This window comes from Neoarius graeffei, chromosome 23, assembly GCF_027579695.1.
Source record: "Neoarius graeffei isolate fNeoGra1 chromosome 23, fNeoGra1.pri, whole genome shotgun sequence".
Classification (NCBI taxonomy): Eukaryota; Metazoa; Chordata; class Actinopteri; order Siluriformes; family Ariidae; genus Neoarius; species Neoarius graeffei.
Genome location: NC_083591.1, coordinates 15,968,241 through 15,985,149, shown reverse-complemented (window position 1 = coordinate 15,985,149; position 16,909 = coordinate 15,968,241). Strand labels below are relative to the sequence as shown.

At 40.3% G+C, this 16,909-nt stretch overlaps 1 protein-coding gene across 7 annotated transcripts in view; it reads left to right on the top strand.

Moving 5' to 3' along the window:
* Positions 1-16,909, top strand: part of si:dkeyp-97b10.3 (NACHT, LRR and PYD domains-containing protein 1) — a 92,847-nt gene that overhangs the window by 56,682 nt on the left and 19,256 nt on the right. For all 7 annotated transcript variants that reach the window (XR_009651296.1, XR_009651295.1, XR_009651294.1 and 4 more), the window contains exons 7-10: positions 1,618-1,661; positions 4,129-4,181; positions 6,419-6,636; positions 11,429-11,679. Coding sequence is in view for 2 of the 7 variants with exons in the window: in XM_060905845.1 (XP_060761828.1) it covers positions 1,618-1,661; positions 4,129-4,181; positions 6,419-6,636; positions 11,429-11,679 (566 nt within the window). In the remaining 5 variants the exon portion in view is untranslated. The remainder of the gene's footprint in view (positions 1-1,617; positions 1,662-4,128; positions 4,182-6,418; positions 6,637-11,428; positions 11,680-16,909) is intronic.

Genomic DNA, 16,909 nt, shown 5'->3' with positions numbered 1-16,909 from the left:
TTAATGTTGAGGTGTGTTTCTTTACGGGTATTGTCGTGTGGGATGAGGTTTGGGGCTGTCAGTGCGTATGAGATGCAGAGAGCCTCAGCTGTTGGCGGAAGTAGAACCATCTGAGACAAATGTCACTCATTTCACGGCACTTTCTTCTGACTCATCATTGTGAAGGGAAATGACCCGAAAATATGGAAATTACCCCAGAGATGCAGAAAGTTTAGCGTGCTCCTGCTCCGAGCTCACTGACAGCAGGGGAGCCTCCTGACCTCAGTCTGGAGGCAGAAGTCAGGAAAGCTAATGCCAAGCTAACACCTTATCACTCAAAAATACACCAAAGAGTAGTATTTATGTCGGTTTATATTAAACCGGCACCTGACATGTGACTCTGGAATGATTGGCACAGGTGTTTTGAACCCTCTGACATTAGCAGACACTTCCTGGAAGCCCTTCCCCCAGCGTGCCGAGATTCTCACTTCCTGTCATGGGAAATTCATGGGAAATAAATATCATCATATTAATGTGAAATAGAACAATATTATCACAGCTGATTATATTAATATTATACTCCTCCTCTATGAGTCTTATGGTGGACATGTTTCTTCTTTAGGCAGGCAGTTCTGGACGATTAAATTGTTTATCGTGATATTTTAAAATGGAAAATCAGGAAAAAAAATCAATATCGCACAAGCCTTGTCTCAAATCCATGAATAGACTATGAGATGAATGTCATGAAACATGGACTTTATACAGAGATGGGAAGCAAAACAATGCTGAATCAGTTAGCCTGTAAGCAGTTAAACTATTTATTTAATGTAAATATTCTTTTTATATTTAACAGTTATTCCAACAAATCGAGTCGTACGCACCTCATCGGCTATAAGCCACGTACGACGAGATTGAGTGGAATAACTGTTTATTCTATCCACATTCACTGGATTTTGAGAAACGGAGCATTTTATGTTTATTTTTTGCAAATTCAGTAAATGAAAACTTTATTTATTCAAAACTAAAATAATTTCCGATTAGAATGTAAACAAATCGGCAAAATGACCGTAGCAATTTGTGAAAAATGCGATGATAATAATAATTCTTGAAAAATAAATAAGATACATTCTTACCATCAAATACTTTCATTCCGTATTTTGTTGCTTTTATTTTTTTATTTTTGGGGGTTTTGTTTTCGAGTAGAGTTTTTTCAAGTAGAGCCCCACCTTTTTGTTTTTCTCTGCTCACGGTATATGAGCTGATATCCTAGTAGTAGAGTAGTCAATTAGATCACGCGATTGCTCATATCCAGTGAATGTGGATAGAATAAATGTATAATATATTCTGTGTGTCACCAAGTCGTCATCCTACTTTCAGTTCACATCAAAGTTGAGTCAAAGCTCAGAAAAGAGTCGATTCACTGATTCCAGGCACTAGAAAGTTAAGAGTCAACCAAAGCTTTGGAGTCTTTGCTTGGTTAATATCTACCCAGTGCTTCCTGAGAAGAGGCCTGAGTGAAGTTCTACAAAAAAACAAGGCTTAAATTTAATCAGTCACTGTAATCAGTCAGCAAAATCATCATCTCAAAGTCAGTGCTGTTGTGGGCTCTGATCATGCTTTGTGTTGTTATGTTCTTAGGAGACCACTTGAAGCCATCCTGTGAAAAATGTAGCATTCTTCAGGTGAGTGTGTTTGGATGTTAACGACGCTCGCTGTTGAGGCATGATGTCAATTTTCCTCCCAAAAGATTTGGCTTGCATTTTCAGATTTTTGTGTATTTTGGGGGGCCAAGCGGCAAGGCTGCTTACACACCCCTTGATTATTCATCATGATCATGATCATCATCATCATCATCATCATCTTCTTTTTCTTCTCCTTCTCCTTCTTCTGGCTAGAGTGTCTATGGCAACCCGTAGAACAGTATGGTTAAAAAGTTTTGAAATATGGCAGACCAAGGTGATTCATTTCCTCAGGTTTCATGTTTGCACCTCAAGTGCCCTAGCTGGATCAAAGGATCAAATTTGGAGGTACTTTTATGCTTTTGAACCATATGCCCATTTTTCAAAAATAAGGTGCCATTGAATTTCTTGGCTCAAGTCAAGTTATTTCGAAGCATCATATTGGATTTTATAAAAAAGGTGTTTTTTGTTTTTAAAAAAAATTATTTTCATAGGCCAATAGTTTTTGTTCCAGTGAGTGGTCAGTGTGTCCGCCTCTCGACCAGGAGCGTGTGAGTTTTACTCACGGTTGAATCATACCAAAGACCATCGTAAAAATGGTGCCTACTGGCAAGGCACGCTGCAATGCAGATATGAGTGGGGCGTCAAACTCTTGTGGTTACCAGAGGACTAGCCCCCCACTGTAACCCTAGCTATGTAATATAGGTGAGAGGCTGAGGGTTATGAAATGGAAATTGGCGCCACCAAATGCACCATGACTGGTGTGGGAAGGACTTTGAGTAATTTTTGTTCACGTTTCACCAAATTTGCTACAGGTGATCTTTATACCAAGCCTCACAAAAGTTCTTATATGGATTTTTAGCTCACCAGCCATAAGGCGATGAGCTGTTGCCATCACGCGGCGTCCATCCGTCCACAATTCACAAAATCGCTACTCTTCCCTCAGTTTTCAATGGATTTTGATTCTACTTGTTGTGTTTGGAAGATCTAATCATCTCATCTCATCATCTCTAGCCGCTTTATCCTGTTCTACAGGGTCGCAGGCAAGCTGGAGCCTATCCCAGCTGACTACGGGCGAAAGGCAGGGTACACCCTGGACAAGTCGCCAGGTCATCACAGGGCTGACACATAGACACAGACAACCATTCACACCTACGGTCAATTTAGAGTCACCAGTTAACCTAACCTCCATGTCTTTGGACTGTGTGGGAAACCGGAGCACCCGGAGGAAACCCACGCAGACAACATGCAAACTCCCCACAGAAAGACCCTCGCCAGCCACAGGGCTCGAACCCGGACCTTCTTGCTGTGAGGCGACAGCGCTAACCACTACACCACCAAGATCTAATCAGTCTGCACAAAAGTTACTCCCTGGTTTTGTGATTTCTCATTAACAAGTTGCTAATTAGGTCAATTAACGAACTTTCAGGAAGATCGCTACTCGTTCCTGAGTTTAATGGATTTTGATTCTGATTGTTTTGTTTGAAAGATCAAATTGTGCTAATTGTTCTCATGAAGAACAACTGAGCTAGTAATAAACGAGTCTGGTTTCTCATGGTACAGCTGTGTGAGCTACTGTGTCGCTGACACTGGTTGATTTTTGAAACCATTTGTCTATTACAGCCAATCGAAATCGGTGGCAAGGCTGCTAAACAGGAAGTAAGGGCATATGCGTTGACACCAAACTTGGTATAGAAATGTTTTCCTCAAGACCTGAAGAAACAAAACAAAACCCTTGAATCATTTGACCACCGTGCAGTGCTGCAGTCAGCAAAAATGCATATCGTGATATCGTGCGAGGTCCCAAGGACGAAACAGAGCGATTTTTTATGTTAGCCTAATTGAAGTGGCCGCCATATTGGATTTTATCAAAAGGTTTCAAAAAATTTCACAAGCCACAAAGTTTGCCCAATTTTCACCAAATTTGGCAGAGACTAGCTTTCATGACCAAGATTCATGAAAGTTATCAGATGGATTTTTAATTTTCAAAAGGATTCATCCATTACAGTCCAATAGAGTCGGCATCACATCCCCAAAAGAGGATGTGAGGTCATATCTCATTTCAGTATCTCAATCCAATCTTTGGTCAGTTGGCATAAAACTTATCAGTACTTACATCTACGCTTTTGAAATGATCAAATCAAGTTGCCATGGCGACTCTGCCCTGCTGGATCGCTTGGCCCCCTCATCATTGCTTGCATAATACTGGTCCTTATATGCAAATACAAATGGAATCATGATGGCTTGTACACTCTACGTAGTGCACTATACTCTAAGACAATATATTTTGGCTATATAGTGTATGAGCCTAGATAACAAAGCAACCTTTCACGAGGTTTGGGTTTGCAGATAAAACATTTTGATAAACTTTACATCCTTCCAAATAATAAGTATTTTTTTTAGCATTTTTAAAACATGTTGTAATGAAAAGTTGTTCGTGCTTTTAAAGCAGTATTTGTTTCACATACAGAGACCGGTCTACCAGCTTGTCACACCCAAACAAATCTGTGAAAATCGTTGGCAGTAAGTAAAACAACATGTCTTCTCTTTCTGTCATTTCCCATTGTTTTCTCCATGTGTTATTTTGCATCATCTCCATCTTCGGCATCTTTTAAAGACTAGTCTTGTAATTAGTTTCAATCCTAACATAAGAATTATCTGGGAAATATATGTTGTATAAGTATAACTCTTTTTATTCCATCCACATTCACTGGATATGAGCAATCGCATGGTCTGATTGGCTGCTTAACTACAAGGCTATTAGCTCATATAGACCCCTTTCACTGACGTCACCCGAAACCGGAAGTAAACAGACCCTGCGCCATTTTGGAAGACCAACAAACTCCTGATAACGGCAGCGGTATGTGAACCCACGAGAATAAAGTGGAGTGGCAAACGACTTAAACAAACAAATCTGAGCTGTTTTATTTATGATTTATTGGCCCAACAGTAGACTTGAAAGAAACCTGTGTGAGACTTGGCAAAAAACTGTGGATATAATGGATGAGTCTGTGCATGATCTGCGGACACTTTGAGGTAAGCAAACGCAAGAAATTCAGATTTAAAACATGCTAAATTGGCCTCAAGTTGATAACTGTATGAGGAGCAAGCCTCCCAGACTTCTACAATTTAATAATAATAACTATGTGTAGGTTATTCTTAATAACAGCTGTAATATCACGAACCAAGCCACTAACAACATAATTGTAAGCCTGTAGCCCTTTGTAGGCTTTCAAGTCATCAGCAGTGTAGGCACTGGGTGTAAACAACAAATAGTTTACAATGTCTGGGTAGCAAACAGATGGCAGAATTGGTGTCCGGTCCTCCTTATGTATCTGAGACGGAGAAATAATATAAATCGTGCTGCCTACCAGATTACAGTCGTCTGTTTTATTGTATCAGTACTAGTATCACTTACTTCATCAGTCATGGATTACTTCATAGATTACTTCATAGTCATAGAATCACTTCATCAGTCATAGATTAGTCCAGTACAACATGACCAGCTTGCTTTTTTTCAGGCTGGTACAGTCAAAAATTGAAAAAAGTTTTGGCCTACTAAACTAGTCATCGATTCTACTAGTGTATTAATTGGAGTTGACATGAAAACGTTCGGTAAAAACTTTAAACCAGTACAATCTCTTCTTCAAAGTTTCACCAAATGGTTTTATTTATGCAATTTAAAGCTCATAATACTGTATAACTTTGGTCGAGTAAAAGCACGGAGCAAAAACATGGCTGAATCCTGAATGACTCCTATTTGTTTAAATAGGGGACTACATAGGCGGCAGAATGTAGTTTCTTTTTCCCTGCCATGGAAGTGCACTTGTATACCGAGGAGGAAAGCAATTTGCATTACAGCCGTGAGGCGGCTCGGCTTGGTTTTCCCTTTCGGGCGCTCTCGTTTTCTGTTAGAATTTGGTAAAGAAAAAAAAAATAAATATTATTTACCAGCTTACCGGGTCCATTAACATAAATCTGACAGCTGACAAGGTCGGGATATAAACGAACTTTTGCGTTAAACTGTGTGCTTGGATTCACATAATTTTTTCTGAGTCTTATCATATGGGTCAAACCCATCAATCACAGCCAGTTTCTCCACATACCGTGCCCTTTCTGCAACTGGTAATGTACTCACATAACCCGAATTATCATCCATCGTGTCACTTTACTCTCGCTCGTACTTTGTTTTATATTGTGAGTGCATGTACTTGGTCTTCCAATATGGCGCCTAACAAAATCTCGCGGCGCGGTGACGTCATGTGAAAGGGGTCTATACCGTGAGTAGAGAAAAACAAAATGGTGGAGCGTGTTGCTGAACCAACCAAGGACAAACTAAAAACTCTACTTGAAAAGAAATCCCCGAAAAATACAAAAAAAAAAGCAACAAAATATGGAATATAAAATTATTTGATGGTAAGAGCGTGTCTTTTTTTTTTTTCCCCAAGAATTATTATTACAGCATTTGTCACAAATTGCTCCTGTTATTTTGCCGGTTTGTTTACATTCTAAGCGGAAATGATTTTGCCGGATGTTTTGTATAAAGTTTTTATTTATTGAATTTGCAAAAAATAAAAATGCTGTTTCTCAAAATCCAGTGAATATGGATAGAATAAAACAGTTATTCCACTCAATCTCATCGTACATGGCTTATAGCCGACTCGGTGCTACGCGCCTCATAGGCTATCAGCTTGTGTACGACTCGATTTCGTGGAATAACTGTTAATTGTCAGTTGAAACCTGATTGTATTTTGTGCCAGGTTGACACTGGAGGACGAGGGAGTGTATGAGTGCTCAGAGACAGGGCTGGTGTTTGAGGTGTCTCAGAGGGTCCGGATCCGCTACTGTGTCCTTTCCTGGAGCAAGTTCGGTGCATTCCTGAGTGACTCGTGGAAGTTTGCCGGCCCCATTTTCGATGTGGACTGCGATCCTTCCATCCTCAAGTCCATCCAGTTTCCTCATTCACTCTGCCTGGCAGGTACAGTGCAGTGATGGCTGATGGTTAAGAAAAAAGGGGAAGCACAACTTTCTATCATGGTACAGTATGTTATATATGAAACATGGATGATTTGGTTTATATTAATGAGCTCATTTAACATGATTTGGAAATTAAGTCTAATAATAAACACAAGCAAACGATTTTACTGTGCCATGAAAGCTAAAAGGCCTTTTTTGCTCCCTGACTTTTGAGTTAACATCTTGGATATTGGTCTGAACTCCTGTTTCTCAGATCTCCTCAGAAGTATGAGAAGAATTTTCAAAAGAATTTTCTAGTCTGCCATATCGGCCTAAAAAGCAGCTAAGCCACTAGATGAAGAAGAAAGTGACAGCTAGCTAGACTTACGAACAACACATTTCAGAAATAAATGCAAATAATCAAACAGAACTTCATACTTTATTTACTACACAGTATATTTAACAGTTATTCCATGAAATCGAGTCGTACATGAGCTGATAGCTGACGAGTCCAAGGCCGGATTAACTATATGGGCCTGCGGCACAGTGCCCAGGGGCACCAACTACTCACAGCCAGTGGGGGAGCACCACATGACAGAAAATTAAAAAATATTTTTCGTGAATGTTTGTACACTTAAAATGGTTATACACTTGACATTGTTAAATAGTCATATATAATTCATTATGAACACTAATTTCATAAGAACAACAATAATCATAATTCTGAGCAAGAGTGGCCTATGTGACCATTAACCCCGCTTTCCTCAACCTGTCAGTTGAGCCAGTCCACCTATGGTGAAATGTATCAATTTTTTTAAAACCGCGGTAGAAATGAAAAATGGACAGACATCAAAGTGGTTGTGTGAAGAGAAAATTAAAAAAAGAGAAAGACTCCAGGCGTGTAGCTGCAATTAAAAATGTTCCAGTGTTAGATCGTTTTTTTTTTATAAAAACATCGACAACTGCTGTCACTACCAGCGCTGAAGCCGAAGCTAGTGAAATCAGCGATGCTAGTGAGGGAGATGGCCCTGCTAGCACTAGCCGGGGAGATGCTACAACCACAGCCAGTGTTAACCGAGGGGTCGGCGACGACGAGGATCCCCTTGAGACATACAAATATATGCTGCTCATTTTTGAATAAGACATTTCAATATGCCTACATGCATATCGTTGGTTGTTTTCAGTGAATTTGATGGGCTGATGTAGCCTACTTAATAAATTTTCAATGAGGAAGAATGACCTTGTTTATGTGTACTATTGTTTATGTATATGCTACTATTTTTGACAGCAAAGGGCAAGGTTTGTGAGTGTGTGCAGGAGGTTACTGAATGCGTGTGCGCAGGGTGTGTGTGTGTGGGGGGGGCACTTGAGGTATAGTGCCCGGGGGCACCGCATTGGCTTAATACGGCACTGGATGAGTCGCGTAGCTCCGAGTCGACTGTAAGCCATGTACGATGAGATTGAGTGGAATAACTGTTTTATTCTATCCACATTCACTGGATTTTGAGAAACAACATTTTTATTTGTATTTTTTGCAAATTCAATAAATAAAACTTTATACAAAACGTCTGACAAAATCATTTCCGCTTAGAATGTAAACGCACTGGCAAAATGACAGGAGCAATTTGTGAAAAATGTAATAATAATAATTCTTGAAAAATAAAAGAATTTTATTCTTACCATCAAATACTTTTATTGTTTTTGGTTTTTTTGCATTTTTTGGGGTTTTGTTTTCGAGTCGAGTTTTTATTTCGTCCTCGGTTGAGCAACACCCTCCACCATTTTATTTTTCCTCTACTCACGGTATATGAGCTGATATCCTAGTAGTAGAGTAGCCAATCAGAGCGTGCGATTGCTCATATCCAGTGAATGTGGATAGAATAATTTACATTATTTACAAATTACACCAACCGATTCTGATTGGCACTGCTGATATGTTTAAGTTTGACATCTAAGTCACATTCATTCCTGATTGGCAGCCAGTTACAAGATTCCCCCCTTTTTGAGAGGAGAATCCATGCATCCAGGCAGGAAAAACCACGAGAAAAAGATGTTTTAATGGGAAAAAAGAAAGAAAAAAAAACAGCGAGTACACAAACACCTAACAGACACTGATTGACACAAAAGCTTCAGTGGGTGTCTGTTAGCTCTGTGTCAGGGGCATCAGAGGAGATTTGTCCGCATGCTGCACTGTTCACGAGAATTACACCAAGACTGATGAATAATATAGACACTTTGGTAAACATTTCATTGCTGCATTTTAATTTTAATGTTAGGAGAAGCCAGGCTTCCCATATACCGTATTTTCCGGACTATACGTCGCTCCGGAGTTTAAGTCGCATCAGCCAAAAAATGCATTATGAAGACGAAAAAACATATATACGTCGCACCGGACTATAAGTCGCACTTTTTTGAAGGGTTATTCTATCCATGGAATCTGTGATTCTATCTGATAAGCGGCGCGCGGTTACTGCGCGACTGCATTGTTTATTTAATAAACGAACAGCTGAGCAGTGATAACGCGCCCTTTGCCCTGTAAGTAGCCTAGTCTGATTATTTTAAATATCTACTACTATCTTTAATACTATCACTATCGTTATTACTAATAGCCTATATTATTATTATAACTAATATTAGTAGCCTATTACTGATGCATTAATCAGTTTGCTTTTAGAATATTTTTACCGGTAGGGCTTATTATCGCCCCATGGCTCTTTCATCTGTGTTATTAAAGCTGTAGTCATCATCGAGGAGTGTCATTCTTCATTTTTGTCGAATTTTATTTCATCAAATCAGAGGTCAAGTAGGCTATAGGTATATCATCTCCAAAGACAGGTACGGTAGTAAAAACAACCGTCTAGTGAAAAAAAAAAAAACAACAACCGCTTTTAAATCCCCTACTTAAATCCTTAAAATGAGTCATTTAACTCATGTCTTGTGTGATCTGATCTCCAATGGTGAAATAAACCGGCTGTGATGAGTACAGTCTGTTATTTTAGAAAATAAATGTAATATATAATTTAATATATAGACTAATAAAAATTTATATTTTATAATATAATATCACGACATATTACTGTCTGTAACTGTTTGTCACTAAAGCGTTTTCTAAGATCATAATGTCTGATATTATTATTATTATTATTATTATTATTATTATTATTATTATTATTATTTTACACACACAATAAGCGCATGTGCGTAAAGTTATAGTAAACCATCCCCCGCCTTTTTTTTTTTTTTTTTGAGTCGCCGGACCCACCCACCTCCTGCGTTCTGGGACCTCCCACTTCACAAATTAAGCACTGCCTAAAATCACTACATAACTTATTTAAATAACTATAGGCCTATCATTAATAATAAAACACAGGTCAATCAAGTTTATCAAGCTGATGATTTCACTCCAAATCAGCAAATCCATTGAATTCCTCATCCTCGGTGTCGCTTCTGAACAACTCTGCCTCCAGCGGCAGATGAAGCGCCGTTTCCTCTTCTTCTGCGTGGCTGTCATCAGACTCAGCATAAGCTCCAGTTATTCCGCGGTGAAAAAAAAACAAAACATATATATGTCGCACCGGAGTATAAGTCGCATGGCCAGCCGAACCATGAAAAAAAGTGCGACTTATAGTCCGAAAAATACGGTAGTCTTAAAGCAAATGCCTGTAATACAGTAAGATTATTTAGAATAATCTACAGCTTAGTGTTGAGTCTTCATCTACATATCCATCCATCCATCCATTATCTGTAGCCACTTATCTTGTTCTACAGGGTCACAGGCAAGCTGGAGCCTATCCCAGCTGATTACGGGCGAAAGGCGGGGTACACCCTGGACAAGTCGCCAAGTCATCACAGGGCTCATTTACATATCCATTTGGCAGAAATCTAAAATAGAACCCCGGGTTCCGAAAAAACATTGGGACACTGTGCAAAATGTAAATAAAAACCGAATGCGATGATTTGCAAATTAGATAAAGTCTATATTTCATTGAAAATAGTACAAAGACAACATAGCAAATGTTGAAACTGAGAAGGTTTTTTTTTTCACGTATGCTCATTTTTATCCCCCACTGGCCGAAGGTCCCGAAGGGGGATTATGTCCTGCCAATGTCTGTCTATCCGTCTGTCCCAGGAAGGGGTACGCACCTTCTGAAATCAACTCCTCTCACAATTTTTGAAGGAATTTCACGAAACTTGACAAGAGGCATTGTTGTATGTCGGTAATGCGCATATTGCAATTTCGTTCAATTCCGTCGCATTTTACCAGAGTTATGGCGTAGTTGCCAGCGGGGGATCTTGTGCTCTCAGAGCACTCTTATTATTAATTTCATGCCAGCAACACGGTTCAAAAATGTTGGGGCATCACCTCTACTTTTAACAACGTTCTATAAACATTTGGGAACTGAGGAGACCAATTGCTGGAGTTTTGAAAGTGAAATGTTGTCCCGTTCTTGTCTGATATTCAATTTCAACAGTTCAGTATCTCCTTTGTTGTATTTTTTGTTTCGTAATGCACCAAACGAGCCCTGCGATAATCTGGTGACTTGTCCAGGGTGTACCCCGCCTCTCGCCCATAGTCAGCTGGGATAGGCTCCAGCTTGCCTGCAACCCTGTAGAACAAGATAAGCGGCTACAGATAATGGATGGATGGATGAATGCACCAAATGTTTTCAACAAGTAATGTTTTACATAGAACAAGCACGGCTGTATTACAAGTGAGCAGAACGGGATGGCTTTAAAATCTCATTCAGATTAGTATTCAAATGTGTAAGCTAAGCCTGTGTAAGCTATTAACGTTCTTGTTCTGTCCACATCAGATCAGGACAACGAGGTGAAATTCAGCGTCCTACACGTGAAGAACCACCGAGGCCTGATCGAGCCTTCAGTCGATCACTCGCGCAGTCATATAAAGTGGAATGTGTCGTCACTGTCTCCGGTGGGCCCGGTTGTACAGACGTCTAAGCCAGCCGAGCACCATGGTGTTGTCCAGGTCTATAAGGAAGTGGGCCAGCAGGACTCGTACTCATTCAGGGTCTACCTCGCTACCAACAACGACTCGGACATCGCTGTGAGAATCTTTTCTTTTTTTCTTTTGTTCAACAGTAATAGCAGTGCAGGATTCAGTGCCCGATGTCTCATCTCATTATCTCTAGCCGCTTCATCCTGTCTTACAGGGTCGCAGGCAAGCTGGAGCCTATCCCAGCTGACTACGGGTGAAAGGCGTGGTACACCCTGGGCAAGTCGCCAGGTCATCACAGGGCTGACACATAGACACAGACAACCATTCACACTCACATTCACACTTACGGTCAATTTAGAGTCACCAGTTAACCTATCCTGCATGTCTTTGGACTGTGGGGGAAACCGGAGCACCCGGAGGAAACCCACGCGGACACGGGGAGAACATGCAAACTCCACACAGAAAGGCCCTCGCCGGCCACGGGGCTCGAACCCGGACCTTCTTGCTGTGAGGCGACAGTGCTAACCACTACACCACCATGCCGCCCCCAGTACCCGATGTTCCAAATTAATTATTTGTATAAATAGAGTACTAGCAGCAACATACAGGTAACACTTCCTGTATTCATAATGTGTTACAAATACGTTTATAACATGTTGTACAGCATGCATAGTGCTTTATAGTGCTTAAAACAAATCCGTATACCGTAATTGCTCATATATTGTAATGATTTCATATATCAGGGCTTTCCCCATAAAAAAAATATCAGAGTGGTGCTACTGAAGCAGAGCCTGGCCCAGAGGGCCCCAAAAGGCTGTTAGGGGGGTCCCCCTGAAAATTTTGAAATTAGAGACTTCAAATGGTGCATTCTGGTGGCATTTAGGGCTGATTTAAACACAATTCAACATCATTAAATTTGCTGTTTTTTTACCTTGTCAAATATGCAAGGGGCAAAATTAGATTTGAAATGAAAACACTGGAAACAGTCAGTTTAAGGAAATATTTAATTTTATTGCACAGCAAAAAATATTGAACAATATAGCAGCTGAAATTAGAATATTAGCAATACGGCTGTCAACTACAGACCTGCAACCCAACAGGCAAAAGTCACACACAAAAGCCTGCAGTGTAGTGCCAGGAACAGAATCGAGGTCAAATCATGCAACAGCTCAGTCTAGCGAGCAGCGCCTAGAACTGGTTTTATGTATGGTTGCAAATGGCAGTCAGTGCACGCAGCGAAACCCTTTATTTTCACTTCTGGGTTGAGTCCCAAGATACCGTAGTCTCAACCTATATATTGCAATAGCTTCCTATTTCTATAGCTATTAGTCATTTTCAGAGGGCAATAGGAGATATTTAGGTGCAGAAAGTACTCTGCATTGTTCAATTTATGGTATTGATTTTTTTTTTGTGTGTGTGTGCAAGTGATAGTGCGGCACTGACGTCGCACAGGGTGGCGGAGCACCGCATGTCCACACTTTGGGGAAAGCCCTGTGTATATATAGAGGATATTCCATGGCCACGCGAAGAAATGATGTTTATCATCGAGTGGTGAACATATTTCACAAGTGATATATTTTTCAACAAGAGAAGATAAACTTCATATCTTCATGCCACTGTGTAATGTTCTTTATATTATATGGACACATCCACAAAAAATATGCAAGTTAATCAAAAGAATTTTAATTTTGAAGCAGTTCACCATTTTGACACCACACATCTAGTCAGTGGGAAAACACTGGGAGTGGCATCATTGGAGTGAAATATCAGGATTTATTATACATACAGGACACTTATTTGATGGAATAAAAACGTGTTCTATTTCCTTCTAGCGGGTTTCATTCATTTGGTTTGATAGCATGCAATATTGTTAGCATATCGCTTATCCTACATGTATTACGTCAGTCTAGCCAATAGAGAACGAGCACTAAATATGGTTTACGATATTGCATGGTTGTCAAGACAACATGACATCACACTTCGGAGACGTAAAAGTTCCGCGCTAATGAGCGACTGTGACAATTTGTAAACAAACATGGCCACCAGATTTGTTTCGTTAAATACAGAAGAGTTTGAGAGAATTTTGAAAGAAAGACGCGTTGACCACCCGAAATGAACGTATAATAATAATAATAATAATATTGGCTGGCTTTTTTCGTAGTATATCAGATATATTCTATTCTCGTCTTCGACTCGTTCCGTATCATGCTAGCCGAATGAAATATATCTGATATACCACTCAACACCAGCCAATATTATTTAAATCCGTCACTCACATCTGTGATGTATTTCATATGAAAAATGTGAGTTTTTCAACACAAGAAGATAAACTGCATATCTTCAAGCCAACATTTGATTTTCTTTGTATTATATTGACACATTCACAAACAAAGAGTAGCCAAATTTATCAAAAAAAATTCATCAATTTCCTCACGAGTGACATATAGAGATTTATGTCACGGTTTTGGTTCTCCATGTCCCGGATGTAGCTCGTATGAAAAATACGAGTGGCATATTTCCCAGTAAAACACTCGTGTCTGTGGCAGTGGGGGCGTGGTCAAGTGTCGGTCTGTGACCGGAGGGCGGAGTCAGGGAAGGTAAGTGGCAGAATCACTACACCTGATGTGAACTAACCTGTGTTTGTGTGTCTTCCCAGCAACCACGCCCTATATAAGGAGAGAGAGAGCAGAGGAAGTGAGCTCTCTCCCACACCAGATGACTAATGTGTGGTGTCAAACCGTTGTTCTTGCTTCTTTCGGAGGGCGAGCAGCACCTGGTCTTGGCTCTGTTGGGCCGTGGTGAGGGCGTGGATCAGGTCTGCGAAGGGGGAGGACTCCATGGGGCTGTTCTCTTCTGTGCTCTGTCCCGGGTTTCGGCACCACTGTAGAAGTCAGAGCGGGTGGGTGGAGCACAGAAGGACGGCAGGCCAGAACTGAGTTCCAAAACTCTTTTTATTTGCACTTTTCAGTACTAACATTCACTCTCCCAGCCACATGCGCATACACACACACACACACACACACACACACACACACAAGTCATCTGGTGCGGGAGAGAGCTCACTTCCTCTGCTCTCTCTCTCCTTATATAGGGCATGGTTGCTGGGAAGACGCACAAACACAGGTTAGTTCACATCAGGTGTAGTGATTCTGCCACTTACCTTCCCTGACTCCGCCCTCCAGTCACAGACCGACGCTTGACCACGCCCCCACTGCCACAGTGTCAATATAATATATAACACTGTATTTAAGCATCAGATACAGTGCAGTACAGATACTCTATCAGAGCCTGTATTATACTGCATTACAACATTTTATGAACAGGTAATATAATGTTAGATTCTTGATTCTGATTGGTCAGAAAGTATTGATTAATATTCTAGAACAGCAGCTCTGACAGTAGTGCCGGCTGTATGATTTATATGAACGCACTTTTTCTAAAACGTTACAGTTTCTATCGTAATAACTTAGACAGCTTCTGTACATTTATGATTGACGCTCCATAGAAATGGAAAAAAACATTTAATTTACAGAATTAAAATATGTTTATCTGTTCTTGAGATATCACAAATCAAAGATTGAAAAAACGGCGTAATTTTTAGAAAACTGCCATAATATTCTGCATGAGGATCACATGGTCCAAAATGGGCCTCATTAACCAATGAGATCAAATGTTTTTTCTTAATAGCTTTTTTATTTTTCAAGATATTTACATGGAAATTGGCAGGCACATAGATGGTTGTATACTGAATACAAATTTTGAAAAATTAGTAAAAACCAATTATGCAAATTTGTATTTAATTAGTATTAATTATGCTAATTGGGTAAAAATGTGTCAGAAAACAGAATCCAGGGACACATGTCCGCCCGGGGGCATTTTGAGTTATTGACAGATTCAGAAAGTACAGTTTCTAAGCTTTCCAATGATGCCTTCCATGTGGAGATCTGACAATATTTGAAGAATGTGTGGCCTTTTGAAAGTGCATACCTCTTAAAACAGAAAAGGGAGAAAATCGCCCTCAAAGTTTTCCATCTCAGCTACTCTGGGTGTAGGGCGGGCACATAATGGTGCTCATTTGCATGATATTAAGGAAAGCCCTACCCCCTACGAGCTAGCATGATACTACTTTCATGTAAACAAAGATCACCACGTCAATTTTCCTTCCATGCAAAGTATGCCCAACACAATTATGAAGTACAAAAATAAGTCCTAAAGTATACTTTAACGTTTTGTGGTTGAAAAATTACTCACACCGTAAGAAAGAAAGATAGCACAATGATGACACAACTAACACAACGCTAGTTTCATGTAAAGCCTCGGTCACAACTGGCCGTACGTGCTCCTACGGCCGGTCTACATGCAAAAAACGCAAGAAACGCACAAGAGCGCGCATGAAACGCACGAGAGCTCGCGTGTGACGTGCTGATTTTCGAGCTGCAGACCGGCCGCAGAGGTTCTTTGTCATGTCAAACAAACTCTATGGGCGCTTATGTTTTTTTCAGGTTGCAAGACAAACTTACGGCCAACGCGCGTCTTTCTCCGTGACCAAAAAAAAAAACCGCAGCGATTTGGGAAACGCCAAAAATCGCACGGCCAAAAAATGGTACGTCCACAACACTCTCCGTTACATGCAAAAATAACCACACAGCCTTTGATTAATAAACTTACCCCATCAGAAAGAGAAACGGCGCCTTACACACACCAATGCCTCCGATGGAATGTAATCCTAGAACGGTCCGTGTATCATCCAATCATTCAAGTATTCCATTCAATCTGGAAAACGAGGTTGCGGTTTTTTTGCTAGAAATGGTTATCTCCGATGTAAATACCGTGTGTCTGTTTGCTTCGCGGTGTTTCAGCTCCTCTGCGCTGTGTTTAACTTGCTCATTCCATAGTGAAATCACACGCCTGTATGCAGTTAAGTAGCCATCCGCTCAGCTCGTATCATACAGCTGATTCGCGAAAAAAAACCAAAAGACTTAAATCATCATGTGAATGGCCCATATGGTAATTTACCCACACCCCCCAGCAGGCTACAGTCCTGACAAAAACGAGACAATTTGCAACAAAAAATGTATGCTTTTCCAACAAAACAATCTATTATCTGAAATACTGATTGCATTCTTCAAGATCTCAACTTGCACATGATGGAAAAAAACAAAAATCACAAATTTCGAAAAAAAGCGCTTCTTTTCCGATTATCTCGGATTCGTTTCGGCCGACATGTGTCCCTGGATTCGGTGAGGGGTCACAAATGTTAAATCAGTACACGCTCTTCTATAAAATTTCACTAAATGACTTTATTTGCGCAATATAAAGCTGATCTTAACTCTCATTT